This window comes from Parasteatoda tepidariorum, chromosome 1, assembly GCF_982258835.1.
Source record: "Parasteatoda tepidariorum strain Cologne lab strain chromosome 1, Ptep-v5.0, whole genome shotgun sequence".
In the NCBI taxonomy this organism is placed as follows: Eukaryota; Metazoa; Arthropoda; class Arachnida; order Araneae; family Theridiidae; genus Parasteatoda; species Parasteatoda tepidariorum.
In genome coordinates this window covers 132,467,263-132,493,320 of record NC_141755.1, presented here as the reverse complement: position 1 = coordinate 132,493,320, position 26,058 = coordinate 132,467,263, and the positions used below count along the sequence as shown (strand labels likewise).

General features: G+C 30.5%; 1 protein-coding gene across 1 annotated transcript; it reads right to left on the bottom strand.

The window, feature by feature from the left end:
• Nucleotides 1-2,057: 2,057 nt before the first annotated feature.
• Nucleotides 2,058-22,336, bottom strand: LOC147816988 (uncharacterized). The gene is made up of 5 exons (XM_087153355.1): nucleotides 22,230-22,336; nucleotides 15,664-15,778; nucleotides 10,049-10,076; nucleotides 5,976-7,494; nucleotides 2,058-2,323 (listed from the first exon to the last, which is right to left on the bottom strand). Exons 2-4 carry the CDS (start codon nucleotides 15,768-15,770, stop codon nucleotides 6,625-6,627), a joined length of 1,005 nt encoding a protein of 334 aa, XP_087009481.1. The 5' UTR covers nucleotides 15,771-15,778; nucleotides 22,230-22,336; the 3' UTR covers nucleotides 2,058-2,323; nucleotides 5,976-6,624.
• Between the last annotated feature and the right edge of the window lie 3,722 nt (nucleotides 22,337-26,058).

The window sequence follows — 26,058 nt, the reverse complement described above, 5'->3', positions numbered from 1 at the left end:
TTTTCAGCTCTGTAAATAAACTGAATTTCACCAGCTTTAAAGACTATAGCTGCTATTAATAAATGAGCGATTTATCAAATTTTGTGTCAACGAGATCTCGCATATATATTTTACAAACTAAACGCACTGTTAAATTAAGATTTAAATAACACGAAGAATCTATCCAAAATAATGATTCTCAACCAATCTACATAGTTGGAATTCTAATGACATATTTTAGTTTTCTTTTGCTAAAATCATTCAACACTACTCTTCCTCTACTGAACTTGATTTCTGGGAATCATTCCATACTTCAAAAAATTCAAATAAATTTTACAATGACCTTTTTAATATCCCACTATTTCTCAATGATTGGAAATCTATTTTCTATTATAATCTATTGCATCCTGGGGTCACAGCCAAACCCAATCACACCTATTTCTTATCTTCTTTTATTATCTTGTTCAAACTTGTCCCTATTGGTTGAGCAACTTTGCACATGCTTGTTGCTTTATTTTTCTACTATCCTCTGGTGTTGGGGAAGGTTTTTGTTTATAGAACCAAATGTCCATTTCTGTACTTTTATTTATGTTTTATTCACTTTTTTCCTTGCATTAAATTTTTATATATTTTTCTTTTTGTAAATGAAAAACATCTTGAAATTTTCATCATGTAGAAGAGGGTTGTCAACATTTCGAACGATTCCAAAATTTGCCTAAAAATATTTACAGAATTAAAAAAATAAAATACTTTCTAAGAAACACCTAAACCCAGCTTTAAATATTATATGCTGACAATTAAATTCCTTTCCTAGTTTTCTGTCAGTATAGACTCATTTGGAACTTTTTTCATAAATAAGAAAAGGAATCATAGAAAATTGGAATTTGTTTGATATTTTTTAATTGAAGTGTTTTGCAAGCTATGAAGGCAACTAAACATTTTTAAAATTTTGACGTCTATTGAATTATATTTAAATAATTTTAAGTATACGGAACACAATTAAAATTTTTTGGTACTGTTATACTAGATTCGATTTCAACTTAGGAATACATGACCTTTAATTCCCCCTTATAAACTTCATAAGAAATATTCCGTAATATAGTTTTATTTTAATATAGTATAATTAAGAGTCATGAAAATTCAAAAATAAAATATTATATAGAATTTATTGGATGCTTCAGCTTTCTTTTTATATTTTTTAAACAAAGAATCGTGCATTAACTTCTCTAACACTAGAAAAAAAATTGACAGCCACAACAGCCAACGTTAACTGAGTTTTAAACAATAATTAATTTTTGAACTAAACATTGTGGTATCTCTCTTTTTGTTACTACAGTCATATTTATTGAAAGAAAGTTTCCGTTTTTTGATTCTTTCATTTTGATTTTTTTTTTCTAGTTCCTTTTTTTGGATTCTCATTTTACTATTCCCTCAGTTTTGAGCACACTAATTTAAAAAATTTATATCTTTTCTACTGCCTGATGAAGGCTAGCTTTCATTTTTGCAGGGAAAAAAACTGAATTTTTAATACATAATGAGAATAATAATTCTTCACATCATGAGAGTTTTCTTTTAAATTGTATAACAGAGGGAAAAACCATCCTTTTTCACTAAAATGCACTCACTATAAACATTTGTCCTGTTACATTATCTAATAGTTTTAATATTTCATTTTTAGAATCTTTTAACTTTTTAGAACTTTAATATTTCCACCTTAGCTATGAAATTCTGAATAATTTAATTTTTGTAATAATCTTTACCATTGGCTAAGATTTTTTTTTAGTTTTTCTCACATTTAACTGTTTTGAATACGCCTAAATATCGTTTCGAATATTGTTCAGATTACAATTTTGAATTTTTTTTTCTTTCATTACAAATCTTTCATTTCGTGGGTTGCAATAAATTGTGGGCTTTTTTTTTTCACCCTCTACTCTTTTGGTCATTTGTTAAAATGCTGTCAACATTATGAGTCACGTGATCTGGTTTACATGTTCATAAAAGAAAATGTCTCCCCAATACTTCACACAGTCTTGCTACTAAAACTAAGGGGAAGGCCCTCACAAAAATCAGAAAATTCATTTTGAGGCAAAACATTTTGTCTTTTAACAAAAATTAAACCAAATGAGTTACACTAAAACAGTTTTCACAATTATACATAATTGTAGATAAATTGAAATTACATATCTGTTAGTAAGTTCTGTGTCATCAAATGTTGGAAGAGGACATCACTGTTGCTACATCAAGCTTGAACACAACATATTCTGTATTGAAGATTGAAGATATCATGGTCTCATTTTAATTATGGAAACAGTCTTGAAGAAACGGCATCCAGTTCACTTTTGCTCTAAAAAAAGAATTTTTTTTATAAGATTAAAATTGAATGCCAAGATGAAAAAATGAAACACAGAGTTAAATAAAATGAAAAACATTCCAGATAATCTGTCAAATTAAATTGAAAGTAATGCGCCAGAAGAGGCAAATCTATATCATTGAAAACACATTCCAAAAGGATTTAATTAGGCATTTATTCAATTAAAATTTTAAGAAATACTGAAAAAAATATCAGTAAAACATTTGGTTTCTCCTTTCTAAGAAATCAATTGAAATATTATTCAAATAAATTATTTTAACCCATTTCAGGCCAAATATAGAAATTTGATAAAAATGTAGCATTATTTTCATTGAAATATGCTTATATTTCATTAAGACACAAAAAAATATTTCATGTATGAAAAATTATATTTTATTTAAGAAATAAGATGCTGCATGTAGTCATCATTCACCAAATTAATGCGTAAACCATTTAGCTAAACGCTTGTGTTTATGAAATTTTTTTCTTTTTCTGGCTTGCAACTTTAGCTCATCGTAAAAACATATGATAAATCTTAAAAGGAATAATCAGACATTTTCAAAATATTTCATTTGTCATTAACCATTTCAATAAAAAAAATATTTATTGAAATGTTGTTGCAACTTTGGTCGAAAATGAATTGAGAGTGAAATCTTATGTAATATAGTTTGTTAAAAGTAGTTTATTTTTTGGTATATTAAAATGATTCTAAAAAAGAAACTAGAAAATTGCAAATATGGGTTTTAAACAGGTGGTGATTGCATAGGACTAACAATGCATTTCGAAAAGAGCAATGGGCCAGATTAGCCTAAGAAATAGCCTGACACAGCTCATGTGCATATATCAAATATTTGTGATTCTGAATTCATCTAAATTAGAAGACAATAAAGGATGCTTAATTATTTATTATTTTCTTACATAAATATTCATTTTAAGGTTACATTCTGCATTGCATTTTTAAACTTTACAAATTTTTCGATTGTAAGTAAAATTTTTAGATTTACTAATAGTCCAAATAACAAAAATTTGTATTGCACAGTCCCTGGCCAAATTATTAGACGCACTGTTAGATTCTATGAAAAATCCTAAATATCAGGTGATACTATAACAGCATTATTGTTTTTACGTGACTGAAACCGGTTTGCACTTGTTTGCGTTAGTGTGTCAATTGGTTAAATTAGACGATATATAATGTAAATTTGATGATTGGATAAATTAGACGGTATATTATATTCATTATATCAGGTATTATATTTAGAACAAATTATTAGACAGTGTTTTATTAATGACATGTTTTGCATGCAATAACTTTTACTAACTGATACGCTTACCGAACCGCGTTAGAACAATAAAGCTGTATCACGTGATCATTAAGATCGAATCTTAGAGTGAGTCTAATAATGCATATGAAATGAATGATTATAGTTTAAAAGTTGAATAAAAAAACTGCACTTAACATGTAAAAAAAATTAAATTTTATTAAAAATAGTAATAATACTAAAAATAGTAAAAATAAAGTACTATATTAAAAACTTTCTGCCTACAAGGCTCATTATGAGCTTTTCAAAGCTCTAGATACGAATAAACGTTTGAAAAATTATAATCTAATCATTTAATTATTGTTATAAACAAAATGCTTTTTTAAAAGGAAATAGGAAGTAAAATTTATTTGAATTAGTTTATTAAAATTAACATTGATAACAAAAAAGTATGCACCGTTGTATGAGTTTTTATAATATATTCTTTATTCTAGATTAAAACTATGCTCGATACAGTTTTAATGCTAAATAATAATATTTGGAATCAAGTTGCGTGTAACACATTGCTGACACACCCACGAGTATTCAGAATTTTCCGGTAGAGATGACATCCTGAATGAAAAGCGAAAAACGCTATATGTATAAAAATACTAATGTCTTAAGATAAGGTACACTCTAGTATCATGACCTTTAAATTTATCTGGATTATTTTTATATAAACACTTTTTGTTAGTTTTTATAGTGGTGATTTTTCTCATAGTTTTTTCAATTTGAAATTTTCTATTTCTTCCAAAGGAAAAGAAGCTTTTTTAAAATTGGGAAAAGCACATAGTAAAACTTTAGCACAACATATTTTGAAAACACCAGGGCATTTCTTATAACAGTATGCATACAATCTTTATATATATAATAATAACTAGGAGGCTTCGCTCCCTGCTCGCTGGCGCTCACCAACCCCCGGAACTGCTTTCACAGTTCATTTCGGATTGCTTCGCAATCCAATCCTCGCTTTGCTCGCTCATTGGATACGTTCTTAACGTCTAGTTTTTGTATACTTTTTTGAATACTGAAGTTCCGAAAACTTTTCACTGTAGAAAATTATAAATCTGTACATTTCAATATTAATTTGAACTTGCAAACAATTCACATATTTTTCTTAATCACACTATTCTAAATTTCAGTTGAGGAAAGTAACTGCTGTAAGTTTTGTTTTAAAGTCTTTCCCACCAGAGGGCTAAAACCATGTGTTGTAAAACAATATGAAATAGTAGTCTGCCACTGAGCGCTGGATGTAAAGCATCGGTTTTGATGAAGATAATTTTGTATTTTTAATTCTCTGAAGGGTGCCACCTTAATAATATGGAATTTGTAAAATAAATTTATATATTTTTGATTGTTGATGAAGCCGATCATTTTGTGTTTTCATCAGTGTTCAGAAGCAGAACAGCTATAAGTTTATTTTATCACAAAAAAATGAGTATAGTCACAGAAAAAGTTAAAATTATAATATAGTAATTGTCAGTTAAAATAAAACTTTTTGTTTATGTCATTGCTAACAATTCAAATTTCTCCGAGGCAATTCTAAAATATAAATTAAGGTAGTATTGTTAAGTTGAAACACAATATTTTTAGTTTTGATGTCAACAATACAATTCAATTTTTCACAAAAACGATTGTTTCCATTGTTAAGTTCAATGTCGACAATTCAATATTTCCTGAGGCAACTCTTAACCTCTAAATATTATTTTTTTATGTACACATTTCTGTCAGTATTCAACCACAAAACAACTTAAAGTCCTCAAATTTAGCATGAAGTTGTAAAATATAATGAAAGAGGGTCACAGCAATAATGAAAGTAGAAGTAAAGTTAGTACTGTAAAATTAAAACAATATTTTTAATCAATGAGCCAAGTTCTTCAAGAATCAGTTGTAGAAGTAGGTTGTTTATTTAAAACTTTATAGAATTTCTTTAAGAACACAATTGTTAATGTGGGCATTTGGCGATACAACACTTTTAGAATTGAAGGATTTGTTACGTCAAGCGCTCAGGTATCATAATTTAGATCTAGTTGCGCTTCTATGTCATTGATTTATTTTGCTAAGTTAACTTTCAAAAAATTCTATGGCTGGCAACAGCATTTTTATTTTTTAAGTTGTTTATTTTTATCTCTTTCAGAATTCGTTATTTTTTAGCGAAATGTTTTAGATTAGAAACACATCATGAAGGGGCAGAATGCTTTGGTGTTTTCAAAACAAAGCAAACGTTGCCACCAGCGGAAAAGAAGCTTTGAGTGAATTATTAATTTTTTAAATGCCAAAGATCACATGTAAACGTTTAAATTTAATAAATGGAAGACAAATTTCTAGAATTCAAAATAATAACTTACTAGATTGTTGGACGCTGAACTAGCAACGCTGATAGCAACACAGATTAAGACAGCATTATTCCACTCAACGAAATTGTAGATGGGATGCAGGATATTTGCCTGATTTTTTCAAATAGTCCAAGATTTCAGAGATTTCATTTTTCTAAGGCATAGGAATCGATGCACTTCTGGCGCAAATTTCTGAGTCATGGAAAGGCAAGAGAACTAATGGTGCCAATAGCCAATGTTCTGGGCATATAGAAATGGGATAGTAAATTTCAGAAGATAATAAAGAGAAGATTTCGGGTACTTGATTTTTTTACCACCACCTTGAAAGGAGATAATGAAGTTGAAGACGATGAGACAGAATGAGTAGATGACGAAGTGGTAGAATGAGTAGATGACGAAGTGGTAGAATGAGTAGATGACGAAGTGGTAGAATGAGTAGATGACGAAGTCTACCGATGAGTAAAAGACGATCGTCTTCGGGAACGTCCCGATCGTCTTCACGATAGGATTCTTTGCGACACTCTAAGATGACAGGTAGGAAAAATATTGGATGAAAAAAGCTGGAGACTGAACTTATTTTTTTCACCACCACTTAAAGACTTTAGATGAGGAGGAGGAGCTTGTTTAAAAAGATAAATGTTTAAAAAGAACCATGATGACTTTAAGCTGTGTAGCGGCTTGGCATGAGAGGCCTCATTCTCAGACGGTCGATGTATGGTTCCACCTTCAGAAAAGCTAAACTCGCTTCTGACAGCATGGCCAATCTTGTGCTGCGTCTGCCAGGATTTCCTGGTCTTCTTCGTTGAGGCAAAGGTTGTGCAGCTGGAGCAGAGGGAGCGGGTGCCTGTGGAGCAGCGGGGGGAGGTGACTGTGGAGCTGCGGGGGGAGGTGACTGTGGAGCAGCGGGGGGAGGTGACTGTGGAGCAGCGGGGGGAGGTGACTGTGCTGCTGCTGGGGGAGGTGACTGTGCTGCTGCTGGAGGAGGTGACTGTGCTGCTGCTGTAGGAGGTGACTGTGCTGCTGCTGTAGGAGGTGACTGTGCTGCTGGAATGGGAGACGGTGGTGGTGGAGAAGTCATGAGAGACGGTGATGGTACTGGTTCAGGTGACTGTGACGGCAAATCCTGGACTTGTGGTGGTGGAGAAGGTTGTTGAATTGGAGAAGAAACAACATCCAGTACCTCAGGAGGGAAAGACTGATTTAAAGAATCCTGAATCGATCTTCGCAGCGTTTCACTTCTTTCGTCAATGTCGGTTGCCAGCTGATTTCGTGCCTCCTCAAATGATGCTCCCTGTGACATTCTATCAATGAATCGATTCGTTAAGGTGATGGTTTGTTCGTGTGCTAGTCGCGTGGCTAGGGCGCTAGCTTCCTCGATGATGCGTTGGCGTTCTTCATTTCTCCTTTTCACCTCCTGCTCATCTTTTCGCTTCTGGTACAGCTGGGCTTTGCGGCGTTCTTCCTGAGCATACCAAGCATGGATGTCACGCATGGCCTGGGACTTCTCCTTTCCCTGCCTGTATTCCCTCACCTAAAAAAGAATGCCAGAATTGTGACTGCAGAACATAAATAACAAAAAATCAAAGAGTAATTTCAAAAACATACTGATACAAGTAGCATTTCCAAGGCTGTTTTTCGATGGCTCTGTCGAAATTATGCTTTTTTGCGAATAATATGCTATTTTTATAACTGCTGTGAGTTTTCAACTGTTACTCATCACTGTTTGATCAAATTTAGTCTATCTAAAGTTAGTGCTGACTACGTTTAATGGCTCAAAACGTCAATAGGGAGAAGAACCACAGTTTTGTGAAAAGCATTAATATTTAAAATCTTACTCCAATGCTGCTTTACGTGGGCTCTTAAAAAGGTGAAAAAAACTGAGGCAGTGATTTTGATAATTCTAGGTAAAAAGAATTTCCCCAAATTGGAGATTTTCGAAGAAAGAGTTTTAAAATATTTAAGTTATTTATCTGTACTAAAGCCCAGATACTTCTTCATGGCAAGATTGTATAGATAGTATGAGTCGTGATGTCCCAGAGGATAGTGCGTTCGTCTTCCAAAGAGGTGAATTGGGTTCGAATCCCAGGGATGGCTGGTCGATACGAATCCCGCATTGCACCAACCATAGCTGATGTAAAATATCATCAGTCTTACATGGATCATGATTTAGAGACCCCATGCCCTTAGGCTAACTAGGGGAGTTTTTCTCTCTAGGTAACGCAAATGCAGATTAGTTCCATCAAAAGTCCTGCACGGAGGCAAATTTCTCCCAATACTTTGTCCAGTAGTTCCCTCGTCTTCTTGATTGGGTTCATAATTAGAAGGCTGCGGAGTTGAACATTAATAGTTTTAAACACAAAAATTTGGGTCTGTTGTTCATCGACGGTTATAAAATAAAAAATATATACAATCTATAGTTTAAAATCATCGAACTGCTACAATTGTAAAGGACTTAAATTGAGGCACCGAATGCCACAGTTTCGACGGAATTTTTCTTTTCGACGGAGCTTCGAAAAACAGCGTTAAGGAACAATGATGAAGATTACAACGATAAAATAAAAATTAATAATAGTATGAAAGGATAATAATTCGAAAACAAAACTTTATCTGTGAAAAAATAGAAATTTACTGAGTTTGAAACAAATATTTTTTATTACAAACTTACGGATTTTGTTTAAAATTACTTTAACACGCGTCATTTTGTAACTAAAATCTTTCATATTATCAATTTTGTATTTTTATCTTAAAGTGAACCCCCAGAACATTCTAAGGAAACATAAAACTATCAGATTTTCTTTGCTCCCCTCTCAGCTTTTAGTTTTCATGCTTTTTTTCTTCAAAAATTTCTGTTTCATTACGATTTCCAAAGTTCTTTTCGCAGTTTTCTCCATTTCTTCGGCTAAACTAAAGAGTGTTCTAAAATAAACATAAGATTTGAATTTGCCGTTTTTATCATGCAGTAAATTGCTGACAACTCTGAAAAAAGAACAATTTGACAGCAGAGTTGGTAAAAATGGAGCGTTCAAGACGGTGCCAAACAGCCAGTGAGGCAGTTCAATTACTGCATGAGACATTTTCTGGTTGTGTACTCCCTCGTTTCGATGACAAGAATTGGCCCTTAGATCATGTTATTTAACTCCATTAGATTTCTTCTTAAGGGGTTATTTGAAATCAAAGGATTTATAAGCCCTCAACCACCCATTCATTACAAGAGGAAATTAAACACTGCATCAACAAAATTCAGCCACAATTGTGCAAAAGGAGAGGAAAAATTTCGACAGAAGAGTGCGCATGTGCCAGGAAAGCCGTGGAGCCCATTTGCCCGATATAACACTATCCTATGTTCTTTATGATTCAATGCAAACATAACAATCAAAAGGCTAAGAACTGAGTTTTCTATTTAATTCAAACATTGCGTTACTTTTGGGACATCCTTTATTATCTTAAAACTTTTGACTAAGCTATTCTATTTCCTAAATATGAAAGGTGTCCGTACCTGTTTTTTATTTTATTCTGGCAATTAAAAAAAAGTTAAGAGATGTCTGTAAAACAACCGACTTAATTAGAAATAATGTGTTCTTTAAAAGAAGAAAATAATAAAAAATGTTACAGCTAATCGTCCCATTAAGGAAAAAATAGAATTGTATTTTCATTATTTTCTAAATTTAGATTATCTTGAGAATTCCTTTTATGAAATACAATCTGTCTACTATTTCATTCACAAATTGAAACAGGTGTTAAAAACTGTTTCAACATTTATAAAAAATTATGGGTCAAAATGTCTTATTTTTATATTATTATTCATCTTTATCATTTATTTTTAGTCTGGAGAATGTTCTGAAAAAGTTAATTGAAATCTTGCTGCTTAGGAAATTAAAATAAATAACCGCATTCAGATTTACACTTACTTTGGAATTTAATCCATAAGACTCGTTGCATAATTTCTTGGATAATTATTTTTATAAAATAATATTAAAACGTTAATTTTCATTTACTACGGCTTTTAATTTTAATAATTTAACAAGCGTTTTATTTATAAGTAAGCGACTATTGTTAAAAACAGGTAAGGAAAATTATAAACTTACCTTCTCTGGCGTTTCCAATCCTTTCCTTCTAGAAGAAAAATAGAAAATTCTTAAAAAGCCTTTAACCATATATACATATACATATACATATACATATACATATACATATACATATATATATATATATATATATATATACACACACATCTACACACATACATATTTATTACTACAGGTCATTTCACTCAGATAAATATTTAAGTTACATGGTTTTCTTAAATAAACATGATTTGCAAATAGCATCCCAATGTTTTATGTTTCAATACATTCTGAAACTGACTTTTGCAACCACGTTCAAACCTGCTCAACATGTCGCTCCACTAAGCTCTTCGATTACAAACAGTTACATATTTATCACAAAATATGGCTACTAAAGTTTCTTTGTTTATTAACTTATTTCACGATTCTCATCCTCACTACCAACATCTGATAGCTTCATTTTAAGTAGAGTTCGTAATATCTTTAAGAAATAAAAATGTGGCAGCAAAGCTAAGAAGATATATTTAATTATGTTTATATTCACCACAACATTCAATATTTAATTTTAAAAACTTGCAAATTTGTGGTCAGGAAATATTGGGTCTCAAAATTTTAATTGTAACATGTGAAATAACAAGTAATTTTCCAATTTAGAATTTTTAAGGAAGTTAGCTACCTACTAATATACTGCCCTATACGAGGGCCCAAAAAATTTGCGCTTCATAAGATTTGTGAATGGTACTGAGTAAACTTGGTTTGCAGTAAAAAGAATGGACGTTATTTACATCACACTCATTTCATTAGTTTATTAAAAAGTATAATTTATAAAACTGAAAGAAAGGAACATACAGGTTTAAAATACCCCTAATTAAACAAGAGTAACATTTGTTTCAGTTTTTTACAATACTTTTTTAACTCTGATATTCTTATCACGAGATAACTTTTGACCTTTTTTAATTATTAGTTAAAGCCAGCTTACTCACTCTTGTAGTTTTTTCATTTTATATTTGAAATTTCAAAGTCGAATGACATACATGAAATGACACCTAATCCAAAGAATAAAAGTTAAATAGTTGCAAGGTCGATTACATCATATCGACATTGTTTTGAAAAAAAATTAATTACTCTGGTTCAATGAAACAATTATCAATGAATCATTAATATTCTTGCTTCCTTACTGCGAAATATTAGATCACAATTTGTATTCATAATTTCTTCAAAACATGTGTTAAAACTATTATTATAAGTTATTTAAGTAGAAAAATCCTAATGTTAGAAAAAGAACTATTTCAGAGATGATGATTCTAAAAATAGCACTGTTTTTGAATCGATAACGAAATAAGGCACATCGAGCATTTTCTTGAGATGCAATTTTCTTGAATTGTGCTAAAGTTGATAAATAATATTAACTTTTTAAACAAGTTTTTTCAACATTATCCTTTTTAAAATGGCAACTTTCTTAACGTTAGAGGGCAAGAATCAAATAGACGTCAAAATAAAATTGTATAATATTTACTGCAATTTTTTGCTCATTTAAAAACAAAGCATAATTTTATATTTTTTGCTGTGCACCCATACGCATTTACTTTTTATCACTCAAATAAATACGAAACAATAAAAACGCCGATCTTCATTTTTCATCATCATTTTTCAAAAAAAAAATAGTCAGCTATTCTGAATTAAACAATTTTGATTAACAGAATATTTTTAATTTCTTAACAAGATTTAATTCTCAGCTAGCTGACAATTATTTTCTTACAATAAAAACTTGACAATAGTTTAAGGGAATTTTACTTTAATTTTACTAAATTAAAGTACTAAATCAATTGATTTGCACAGTAAGGGCAAAATAATGCACGTGGTAGCTTAAAGAATAAGATTGAGAAATGTTGCAATTTAATTATATAGTTAGCAAAATAACTCTGCAAAACAATCGTAGACAGGTAGTTGACAAATTTATATTAAGATAAAGACGATAGATAAGATGTTGAAAAATTTTAAGATGCTTAAAAATGTTGACTACGTAATTTATTAATAATTATAAAACATATATTCAAGAAATTGATAAATATATTATTCCAAATCTATGCATACGTTGTTTTTGAAAGAACAAGCTAAAAAATAAAATAAAAAAGAGCTGATGTATAATCGCATTCTATCATAAACATGCTTTTATAAAACTCAATATTCGTTGAATAAAATGTTTTATTCAAATCTCGTTATTAAATTGCGAATAAATTTTTAGACTACTGAGAAAGAAACATCGTATTTTATAATTAAAAAAAAAAAAGGAATAGCAATCGGATATTAGCGAAAAAAATATATAGGAAATTCCCTACGTGTGCGTAAGTCAACTTCCTCATAAATTAACCGCATTTAAATATTAATCGCTCCATTTAAATATTTTTTCACTGTCACCAAAATAAATTTTTAAATTAAAATTAATTTTTCTCGGCATCTACCTAATAAAAACTGGGGGAACTTTAAATTGTGCATTAGAAAAAATACGTAGTTTAATATGGTATAAAAAATCTATGCCTCATAATTCAAATTCTTTTCATCCACAATCGAATTGAATAATAAAAAATAATAAACAATTATTAAAAATTATTTTTTGTATGAAATTATATTTGGGTTAATGGGTTTTATAAGTGGGTACAATTTTTTTGAATTGCTTAATTAGTTCTAAAAACATGACTAAAAACGCAAAAAGACAAATTAACAATAAATGGTCCGAACCTTGAATCGCTCTCCTGACCAAACTATGAGGATCATATTTCCCAGATTGCGGCTACCCCCTATAATTTGAAAGTTAAGAATCCAAATATGTTTAAAAAAATATATGTTTATCCAGAGAAAGTAAGTTTTTATGTCCGATTTCGTAACTTAATTAAAAGTTAGCACTAAATAATTTGCATATTTGAGGTCACCCCCCCGGGAACCATTAAGATTGACACTTAGTACGTGGCAATCTGATCATTAGAACGAAAGTGGAAATCTGATCATTAGAACGAACAAGGTGATATCTTTCTTTTTCCTTTTTTTTTGTGCTCACTGTACATGATTGAAAACGTTATATATAACAGACGGTAGCTTAAATCCTGCTACAAACTTCTATTAGTTGCGGCACATCTTCTGGACTAAAATTCCATTTAAAAAATGTCCGGAAATGTTGTCATGCGCCGATACGGATCTTTCCCTATTACGAACTGTTTATTCGTGTGCTTCTAAACAGGTTAGTTATTATAGGGAATCGCTCCTAGCCGCGTACAACATTTCCGGGAATGGGCTTTTGTGAAATTTTAATCGTAAGGATGTACTTTAACTCTCCGAGAAGTCTGTTGCAACATTAGCGTGACCTTCTGTTATCTATAGCATTTTTAAATGTGTACGTATTGATGAATAAGTAGTTTAAAAATGTCATTTTAAAAAATTATTTTAATTTTAAAATCTGGGAGCAAAACTTATTTCAGATTTAAAATTCCCTCACCTGGATTAGGATAAAACATGGTATTGTATAAATGTATAAGTTTGTATAAGTTTTTTTTTTGTACAAGTTATTTATTCTGAAAAACTTATACAACTTTTCGTGTACAAAATTACAGGAATCGAATGTTTCAGAAGAAAAAAAAATTATTAAATTTTAAAAATGTCAATAAAAAATCCTTTTGTAAAAAATTTAAAAAAGGACAAAAAATAACATTTGTACAAAATCAAAAATAGAGTTTCTTCAAAATTTTTTAGCAACTCTTAAAAGTAACTTTGTTTTACTTTGTGAATGCTTTTGCTTAATAAGTGTTTACTTTTTTGCTTGTCAATAGGAAAAAACAAGATTCCATATTAGAAGACAAACCACTTAAGATTAAAAAACATTGTTGTCGCATAATACCAAATAAAAATACTAATGTTTATAGCATTAGCACTTTGACGTAGAAATTTTATGAAACATTATTCTCGCAACATTGGCAATCAAATATTTAATTCTGGTGGGTAAGTTTCATCTTTTGAAACGTTGAGTTGTAACTTAAGCTATTTTCATTTAGAATATCATGCCTCAATTTTAAAGTACAGTAGTATATATATATATATATATATATATATATATATATATATATATATATATATATATATATATATATATATATATATATATATATATATATATATATATATATATATATATACTAGTGGGCTAAGCCCCCTTTTCGCTACCGCTCACCAACCCCGATGATAGCTTCGCCATAATTGTTTTTTCTTGGCAAAAACAGTTTTCCTACTAAAGTTAAACTTATTCACTGTTTGCTTACTCTTGCGCCTGTACTTCCCACGTCCAAATATTACTATCAATTAGTATTATAAACATTTAGATCTCTTGGTGAACAGAAGTGATTTTTCGAAGCAATCATTTTTTAAAATAACATTTATATTCTTATAACAATATAGTGTTCAAATAAATTTGATAAGTTCAAAACCATAATTTAAAATTTTCGTTATTAATAGCGGTACTGGAAAATAACTTTAAATTAGGGATACAAAAATATTTAAAGAAAAACGATACCTTTACGACTTTTGTTAATTTTATGCTGATGACAACCAAAGCAATTAGTAATGAATGAGGAAAAACCGGATCGCACCTCGTGATTTTTAAGCCAATAGAAATGCACGGACAACAATGGAAAACTCTGACAGCATTATAAGACACTCAAAAGAAAATAAAAATCATTTTCACACACATGCGTTCTCTATTTTAATTGGCTGTTTTGTGCGTTACTAAACGCAAATGTTCTGTGATTGGCTATGTATCATCATTTCACTTTCTTCTTATATTATATAAAGATGTAGTACTGATACTTACTCATTCATTAATACTGACTCACTCATTTTTTACCAACGAAAGTGTTCCTACAGGAATCTTTAAATCTTCAGACTTCCTTACGTTGACTTGACATGATTACTATTGCACTAACAATGGCAATAATTATTGCAATAACAATTACATGTTCTTAATGCTTTCTTAAATATGAAGTAGGGGCAAGGCGAAATTTCAGTTCGGCTAGTAATTGTTAAGTTTAGAACAATTAGTTTCATGCCTTTTCTTATTATTATGGATTGGAAAAAAAATAATCGTAATACATTATAAAAGAGTGGATAGAGCGTTAGCCATCCAATGAGACGAGCCGGGATCGAATCCCAGCAATGGCTGGTTGATACGAATTTCGCTTCTGGCTTTCACTGCCCACAGTGCTGACGTAAAATATCCGCAGTGGTAGACGGATCATGGGTTAGAGTCCTTTTGTCATCAGGCTAATCGTGATTTTCCTCTCCATGTAATGCAACTGCGAGTAAGTGCCCTCACAAAGTCCTTCACGAAGGCAAATTTCCCCCAATACGTGATGCAGAAGTTCCCTTGTCTTCTGGATTGGGTTCAAAATTAGGAGGCTACGGAGTTTAGCATTAGTAGTCGTAAACCCATATTGGGTAGACTGCTCAATGACGTTTATAATACAAAGTAAAATGAAGCTTAAAAGTGCTTGGAAGTCAGTTATACTCAATTGTAATAGGTATATTGTAGTTATAAGTACCCAATCGACTATATGAACCCTTAAAACTAAGAACAAGGTTTCTAATGTACATACCTTCTCTTACTCTGACCCTCCTGTCCAGAACCAGAAGGGCCTGAAGCAGACGCTGATCCGGATGGAGCACTTGAGCCCCCGGCGGCTACATCGAAACTTCGTTTCATTCTTAAATCTGAAAATGTCAAAACTACATAAGTAAATTAAAAAATTAATTAAGATCATTCATTTAATATATGACGCAATAAATTTTTGACAATATGAAATGATGAAAACAAATAATATCTGATTAACAATTAGTTGATTTTATCTTAATTAATATCAATCCGTATTAATAAAATTTATATTTTTGACACAGATTTGAACAATATTTCAATCATTGAATAAAAAGAATAGAAGCAGAAAAATGATATAGAAAATTTGATAATTTTTTAATTAATTGTTTTTGTTATCCACTTGTCTAGACAGCAAGCCTTCTTTGGAAATCAAGCGAAATTTAAGGCAGAGGGTATATATATATATATATATATATATATATATATATATATATATATATATATATATATATATATATATATATATATATATATATATATATATATATATATATATATATATATATATATATATATATATATATATATATATATATATATATATATATATATATATATATATATATATATTGAAATCAAATTGCGATTCGCAGTGAGTAAATCGGGTGATATGATTTAAGATTCGGAAAACATGTAAAGTCCTAAACCATGAGAATTGTTAATCGCGATGGCAATTCGACTTCATAAATTTCAAAAATATTCGAATTGCGACATAAGAATTCAAAGAGAATAAAACCGAAGAAATAAATTTCTCCTAACGATAAAATTACGTGTGGAAAGTTAAACTTCCGATATTAATGAAGATAACAAATAGTAAGGAAAATAAATAGAACTGAATTAAAATTTTAAAAAAGCGAATAATTATTTCATAACGAGTGGAAACGAAATCGACACATGCGTTAACGTTTCGTCAGTGCAATGAGAAATCAAAATTGAGATCATTCGTATAGGGGAAATCCTAGGGAGAAAAATTCGACTTGCAAACTTTAATTTTCTTCAACTCATAGTGGGCGTTGAAAAATCGCGTTGTCGTAGGTAGGCACTTTATTTATGTCGCACTAGAGCTGCACAATGGGCTATTGGCGACGGTCTGGGAAACATCCCTGAGGTTGATCCGAAGACATGCCACCGCAATTTTAAAACTCTGCAGACGGCTCTCCTGCCTTAGTAGCCCCGAATACTTCTGCGCGGGAGCATTTTTCGGTAGAACAGATACCGCTGCTGTCCCCCGTGCAGAGGTTGTGATCAACCCTAGTGATGCTTGACTTCGGTGTTCTACTGGGAACCGTATCTCTTTACGCAATGTAAGACCATGTTGTTATAAATACGAAAAAACTGAACTTTTTCAATGATTAATTTTTAATCTTTCCTAAAAATGTAAAAATAGGAAAAAATTCAATTCTGCAGAAATTACCAGATTTTCGATACTGAAATAGGAAAAAAACACCAGAATCCAGTTATTTTATCATAACTTGTCAAAATTTAAAATTGAGCTAATTTTGTATTTGGAAGGAAAGAATGAAAGATGGTTCTTTTTTTGAATAAATCTTTTTAAAAAAATGAGTTTTTAAGCACTTTGTCGCAACTTTGTCATCCCTTCCTCTTAGAGAGCAAATATGGAATTATGTATGAAAAACTAGTAAAAAAATTTAAAAGTTTCGAAACTTTTTAAAAGCTATTATTACATTTTTTTTACAGTTACATTTTTTTGTTAGATCTTTAAATACTCCATTGTTTTCATGTTAAATGCATTTGTTCAAACAAGTACAATAACTAAAATTCACAATATTTTGTAAACATTTTTAGGAAAACATTTTTTTTTTAAGTTTTCCCCGAGAAAGCAAAATTTTCAAATTAACAAAAGCTCGAAGAAGCAAACTGCTCACAAAATCACTGTAATCTCTGAAGTAAAAATTGCTCGTCGTTTTGCGTCACATAAAAAGTGATTTAAACGTGCAATAACTTAAATTAACTGAAATAATACAATAAAATAACTCAATTAAGTATAATACAATAAAATACAAACAACAAAATAACACAATATTGTAGTATAATAAATTAAAAGTAAACCTATTATTTTTTATACACCATCTCAATATTTGCTTTCAAAGAGGGGACAAAGTATCTGTATGAAATTTTATAACTTAGATTATTATGCTTAATAAATATTCATAGCTATTTTCATTTACACGCAAATAAACTCACGGAGGTTCCAATTTCCCAAATTATCTATCAGAAATACAATAAGGCAGAAATATATACATTTAGCGATAAAATTAGCGCAATTTTAAGGTGTATGTACTATTTAGTTCTATATAGGTATAGAATATTAACATTTGGGCTTCTAATTACATATTAAAAAAAAAAAATTTTTTTTTCATAGAAGATAATACATTTCCCTGATTCTTTAATGGGAATTCTGGTTGGTTCAGCAGGAACAATTTAGCCCATCATAAATCATTCCTATATTGTTTTGATGGTGGTTCATGATCGTTCCAACATTTGATTTCTAACAAACTATGAGGGAAATTTTTGATAGTTCAGCATGAACGAACCATCAAAACAAGTTGCTATTCTTACGTTGGAACATCATAAATCAGTCCGAATGCTTAAATTGGGGTGATGGTTACTTATGTTGGTCACCATCAAAAATAAAATGCTTCATGATGAAATTATTGATGGTTGCCTTCAAAATTATGTTAGTCCATCAATAGAAAACCATCAAAAATTTCGACTTTGGTATAACATGAAAAAATTTGATTTCATGGAATCAATGGTCAAGATTTTGGTTAAATTCAAACTAGTCCATATTATTTTGCCATTTCGCATTAAAACCACTAAAAATTTCTGCCCACTGCATTTCATATTTACGTTCTTTTGCTTTTCCATGCGGTGAGAAGATTTTAGTTTCTTAATAGTTTGTTGGGAGAAAAAAGGATGAGATTTCCTTCCTTAAAAACTCTTTTTTCTATCAAATCATTTGTTTTTTTATTTATTTGTTCTGCTAGAGTTGATTAAGGAGTAGAAAAAAAATTATCATAGAATTAATTGCGAACACCAAAATTTTAAACTCTTAGTAGTTAAGAGGAAGAAAAAATTAATTTTACGCAAATTAATACGAAATTTCTTAAAAAGTGTAATTTTTATTATTCAATCGTAAAATCGCAAGCTTTACTATGAAATGGTAACAGCTACGGTTAAGTTGTAATAGATTGGCACCACTGCTATATTAGGATGCTATGTGCCCTGCTTGCTAATGCTAGCCAGCTCATAGAACTGCTTGCGTAGTTCCCTTCGATTGCTGCACATAACGAGCTCACTTATTGCATACGTTGCTTCAACCTGACTTAGCATGCTTATTTGAAAACTAAAATTTAGAATAAATAGTTCATCCAACTCATCTCTGTACAAAATTCCAAATATATATTTGGTTTCTCTGAACAAAATTCTAAATATATATTTGGTTTCTGTGTACAAAATTCAAAACATATACACTTGAATATTAATTTGAAAGTGCGAACAGTTTACAAGATTTTTCTTTCACAATTCTTTTTGAGTATCAAAGCAAAACAGCTTCAAGTCCTTTATTTTATCCCTATGTTGCAAAATGTACAAAAGCCGAAGAAAAACAAGTATATTCAGAATTGGATAATAAATATAAAAGAATTTCGTTGAGATATCTGTTCTTGATTTTAATCTACCGCAGCACTGTCAAAAAATAGATCATTCGTTCGAATTTCATTGTCTTCGGGCTAACCGATAGAGGTTTCCGTGGTATTTCGTTTCGTGAAACGCAAATGCGGGTTAGTTCTATCGCCAAGTCCCGACGCTTGATACAAGAGTTTCCTTGTCTTCTGGATTGGTTATGAAATTACATGGCTACGGAGTTCATCATTGATAGTCGTAAACTAATAATTGGGTCGGCTATTCAAGATTGCTTATTAAATAAAATATTCATTCCTTAAAATTGGAACTTTTCTGAAATCAAACTAACACATATTTTGCTACCAGCATTTTTTATTTTGAAAAACTTTCAAAAATATTATGAAACGTGTTCATCACTTGAATTAGTTTTGTTAAGATAGGATTGAATAACACAAAATATTTCGATGTTCTCAGTAAAAATATGAACTTCTTACCAAAAAAACAAGTATGATTTAATGTTCCAGTTTTTCTTTATTAAATTACAACTAACCCATTATTACTTTAGAACAGAGGTGTCAAACTCGCCGCATGCGGCCCGAGATGAACATTTTTGAGGCCCAGTCAATATATCCCAAACAAAGTACAAATAAAATAGAAGTGTGAATTAGAAACGAAACCAGCATATAAAATTATAATATACTTTATTTGTAAACTATACGGATCATTTTAAATTGTCCGCTCGAAAATGCAAAATTCGAATTGGCTGAAATGGAGTCCGTTTCACACTAAGCTATCAATTAGATAGTACATAATCAGGTTTATCCTATTATAGCGAGGTAAGTTGGTTATCTTGCTCCAAGGTTCTCAATCAATTCTGGGATTTGAAAGAAAAAATATGTAAGTTTTTACAAACTATAAATGAAGATACAAGCTTGTTCTCCGATCAAATATGGTTGATATAACCAAACACTTATCCGATTTAAATTTATTGTTACAAGGCAAGGATCAGATCATTACAAACATGTTTGACATAATTAAAAAAAGCATTCAAATGTAAACTATATCTTTGGGAAAAGCAACTGAAAAATGAAGATTTAACGCACTTCCCAAAGTGCAACAAGAACAAATCTAGTTTAGATGATACTGCATCGTATCAAAAATACGCAGAAAAAAATTTCAAATCTTAGAACAGAATTTGAAACAAGGTTTAAAGATTTTAATTCTTTGGAAGACAAATTTTGTTTGTTTTCTTCGATTTTCTCAATAAATATAGACTCAGTACCCAGTTATATGCAAATGATAGTGATTGAGACTCAAATTTGAAGGCAAAATTCATTGAAGTGGGTGTGCCTAAATTTCATGAATATTTACCAGCAAGGTTTGAAAATACTCGAAAATTCGCGCATGACATTATTTCCAAGTTTGGAAGTACTTATCAGTGAGAGCAATTATTTTCTGTTATGAATGGAAATAAATCTCCTGTCCGAAACCGTATTAATAAAGCTCACGTTGGGTCAATTTTAAAAGTAGATTCGGCTAATAAAATTTTTCCCGAAATAGAAAAGATAATAGCAGAGAAGAGATGTCAAGTATCAGGACGCAAACAATAATTTAACTTCATATATGTTTATTACAATTCAAAATAAAAATATTTGTTTCTATGAACATTGAATTTTTTTTGCGGCTCACCTGAAGTTAAGCATCGTTTATTTGGCCCAAGTTGGCTTTTGAGTTTGACACCCCTGCTTTAGAATCATCCTGTCTAAAACTATTAAAATTGTTTGCTTACTGAATTTCAGATTTGAGTTTTCTTTAGCTTTTTCATTAGGAGAGAAAATTAAGTATTAAAATATATTGGTGGAAGATACGATTTCTTTGCTATCAAATGTATTTTGTTTTTCTTTTATTTAGCTTAGAATTGTTTAAAGAGTAGAAAAAATTATGACACTTGAAGATTCATGACACATGATGAAGACACATGAAAATTTCCAGTTTTTCCATTCAAAAATAAAATAAATTCACCAATAATAGTTTATATTTCTCTGATAACTATTCAGAACGTACAAAATTCAAAACACTGTAATTCAGCTAATTTTATTAGTTTCCATCATATGAATACAAAAAAAAAAAAAAATCATAATATTACATATTTCATTTTTCACAATAAATATTTTTAAACATGCTACAGCAGAATAGCAGAATTTATTATATTTGGATTTTATTTATTTGTTTATTTATTGCCGTGTTAAAATTAAGTTTATTTTGTATAGACCTAAATTAAAAATCTTATAACTATTAAAACTATATTTTAATTTGTTTCATAAATTACAGAATACTAAAATAAAATGACGTTGATTTTACTCTTTAATCTAACTAATTAAAATGAGAATTAAATTTATGCAACATTTCTGTACTGAACGACACTGAAGAGCCATATTATTTCTTATCATTATTTCTATATGGCAATAACACCTTTTAGATACTAAATGACACTATAGAGCCATATTCTCCCTCTTAATTTTTTATTATGTCAGACAATACAATCTCTTAGAGATAGCAGTGAACCTTAGAGTTAAAATTCAAACTCTAGCAAGCACTTTTTGATTGTACTTAAAAAAGAAAAACTTCAAAAGAAAACTCTTAAAAAAGAAAAACTCGTTCTACCAGTACTAAGCTCTCGTTGAAATTAGAGCTAGGTAAAAAATGGCTTACATACATATATATAATTGATATTAATCATAAAAGGCATTTTTCGAAAAATATTTCAACAGGCAACATTAAAAAAATTTTTAAGAAATAAGAATTAAAGTAATTTTCTGTATATAAAAATACAATAATTTGCACTTTAAGATAAAATGTACTTACAGTAAGAATATATGGATCAAACAGTCGAAATCAAAGATTTCTTAAATGTATAGTGCAAGGCTAATATAAAGCAGAAAGCAAGCTCAAGTTAAAGTTTTATCAAACAGAGTGAAATAAAATTGCGAATGTTTAAAACAATTTGAAGGGTTACCAGATTAAGTATGACGAAGCCAAATCTCAGCCAGTTGGCTATGTTTGCATACAAATTGGCGAAATCAGATAAAAAAGCGATTACTTTTTACTTAACTTGTAAAACTCTAAATTCGGACACATTTTACATATATATATATATTTTTAAATCTATTCTTTGCATTGATTTTAAACAGTACTGTCGTAACAAATCTTTTAGAGAAAACGCTGAAAATTCGAAACTTTCATGCATATTTTAGTTTTTTCTGAAAGTGTTTAAAAACTGTTATTTACTGCATTTGGGTTTTTGTGTAAAGTTTCTCCAGATTATAACCACTTTAAAGTAGAGTTTTTTTCCTATTTACTTTAAATTCATCATAATTCATAATCATTAATAAAAATTTTTCGTAAACATTAATAAATTAAATTCCTAATCACAATTCATAATCATTTAAATTCATATCACTAATAAAAAAAATAAACAATTACAAAATACAAGCACTTATAAGTCTTTAAGATTTTAATAAATGTTTGAAGAAAAATGTTCTGCGTATTTTAAATGATATGCAGGACAGAAATGGCTTTTCTTGGAAATGAACTGTCAATTTAATTTAATATGAAATTACGGTGTTGAGCTTCAAATATGCCTGCAGTCAGTGAACTTTTTGTTCTGGACACAGATCAAAGAAATATGTTTAAAAAAATTGAAGAAAAAAATCAATATTCAACCCAAATTTAACAACTAAGAGAGGAATTACTTTTTTAAACACTAAGCATATTATGATTATGTACATAATATGTAATATTTCGTAATTTTGGTCCCAACCCAAAAGACAAGGGAACACCAGGATCAAGCATTGGGATAAACTAGCCTTCGTTGGTGCATTTTTAATGGAACTCTACCTATCCTCAATTTCTTCACATGGCGAAAAAAACTACGAAAACCTCCCATGGTAAACCTGACGGCAAGAGGATTCCAACTCGCGAACCATCTATTAGTGGGAATATTTTTTACCTCAGCACTGTGGTTGGTACAAGCCGAGAGCAGAATTTATATCAAGCAGCCACCACTGGTATTCGAACCTGGGTCACCTCACTGGTAGGTGAATGCTCTATACCCTTATCCACCGCGTATTAAACACTAAGTATACTTCATTTCTTTATTTATTTTATAACAGTCGTTGAACAGCCGACCCAATTTAGGGTTTACGACTACTAATGTTCAACTCCGTGGCCTTGTAATTTTGAACCCAATCCAGAAGACAAGGGAACTTCTGGATCATTTATTGGAAGAAATTTGTTTTCGTGGAGGACATTTTGATGCAACTAACCCACATTTGCGTTACATGTAAAGGAAAGCCAGGAAAACTTTCCTCGGTTAGCCCTAATGAAAAGGGGACTCTAACTCGTGATCCGTCTACCACTGAAAATATTTTTAAGTCAGTAGTGGGGTTAGTGTGAGACGGATGCGGAATTCAAATCAACCAGGTATCGTTGGGATCGAACCCGGGGCACCTCATTGAGAGGCCAGCGATCTATCCACTAAACCAGGGATGGGCAAACTTTTTTGGTCGAGGGCCAAAAATCGAGAAAAAAAAAATGTTTGGTGGGACAAATAAAATTTTCAAAATTTAAAAAAAAAAAGCGAATATTAAGGTTCGAAGCGAGATGTGCCTATTTTACGGAACAAGGCTAAATCCTTTTCTGTTAGTCCACTTCTGAAATGATTCTTTCTAAGGTCCAAAGTTGAAAACTCTTGTTTACATATATAAAATTAAGCAAACATAGAGCTGATTTTCTGGGCATGAAATATTAAATTTTGGAAACTAGCTTTTGGTAATGATTTGTAAAACTTTGGCATATTTAGAAACAACTGCTTCAGATGATTGTTAGATTGTCCGCTCGTTGGATCTTAAAATGCGTAGTCTGCCAAATGTGAAGTACAATTTACCTATATTAGATTCCTCGAGAAAGACAAACGCTAGTTAGAGCCAATCTAAGACTATTCTATGAAGAACTTCTGCTTTCAACATTTTACCAATTGAAGCTGTCTGTGCTAACTATTTCCATCAATTTATGTTTTGTAGAACAAAAATAGAGAAAGTAAAAAAGTCATCAGTACTTTGTTAAAAAAGGAAAAACAGAAATAATTTTAAATAGTTGACAAGAAAATGGATGTATATTGTTTATGTATATTGCCACTGATCGGCAAATTAAAATTATATCCGCGGGCCGGATAAAACCTTCCGGCGGGCCACAGTTGGCCCGCGGGCCGTAGTTTGCCCATCCCTGCACTAAACACTAAGTATAATCATTTCGGGGTCGGAATTGCTGGGTTTATTACAGATAAAACGTTTCCGGCGAAGGGCCTGTTCAGTGACACAGAGCTATTGGGGCCCGCTCCAATTTTGTTTAAACTTTTGAGAAGTTAATCGTTTAACTGTTGCTATTTGTTTTACAGTTTATTTTCCCAATAATTTAATTTTTTTCTTCAAAAAATTAAACTAGAAATGAAGCGTAGAAATTAATGAACTGCAATTCGCAATTTTTATAAATTAATGGAATGTTCCTACCGAAAGTAATGTGATTCTTTAAATGCGCTAGTCAAATTCTTAATTTTCTTAATGTGTACTTTATAGGTATATCTTGTCTCTTTTATTTTGATGGAAAAGTGAAAAAAATATTATCGATTCAGCATTGGAAAAACATTTTTTATTAAAATGAAAAATTTGTATTCTGAACATTTCAATTCTATATAAAATTGTTTATTTATAACAGAACATCTCTTAAGAGGAGTAACATTTCTTCGCAAGTTTAGTACTACCTCCTTAACTACACTGGTGTTAGAAATTAAGAGAATTTTCAGACAATTATCTCTAGAACTACTGAACGGATTTGATATGTATATACAATACAAAACAAATAACACAATTTTAATACACACGCATGATGATCGTGCACTCGTTGGAGTCGGAAGGTATGAAATTGCCACACGACAATAATAAACTGCCTTTTTTCAAGTATGAAATCACGCCTGTAAGAGACCCATTTTCTTTGTTTATTCCGCTATTTCATACCTTCCAACGAGTATAACGCACGATCATGCATGTGTATAACAATTGTTAACTAGTTATTTGTCTTGTATTGCATCAAAGTAAGCACATTTCATTAAAATCGGTTCTGTAGTTCTGAAGATAATCGATCAAGTCTGCAAATTCTCTTAATTTCTTAAGCCAGTGTAAATTCAAGCAAAGAAAACGTGAGTTCCGGCACACCTTAAGTTAGTCAAAAAATTTTAATTGCTTAAAAAATTTTTTTTGAAAAAATAAAAATGCAATCAATTATTGGAAGGCAACTTCCCTGTAGAGTGTTCCTAAGTTATCCTCTCACAAAGTTTCTATTTTCTGATATTTTGAAATTTTCATTTCAGTATTTGAAACTATTTTTCCTGATCTCAATTTTTCGATAGTTTATATTCAAAATCCTTTATGAAGGTGGAAGAGATTTTACAATGAAAAGTTTCTCCCGTGGTATCGCTTCCTCTTAAGATGAAAACCGATTTAACTTTTGTGTTACGAGTATCAATGTCTGAACAGTTTGGAGCGTGCTCCAAATCTCCATGTTGGGCCTAATCTTTTCAGCACACTAAGCGATGAAGTCGTTTTTAAAAATCTAAATTTGTACTACAACGTCAATTTAT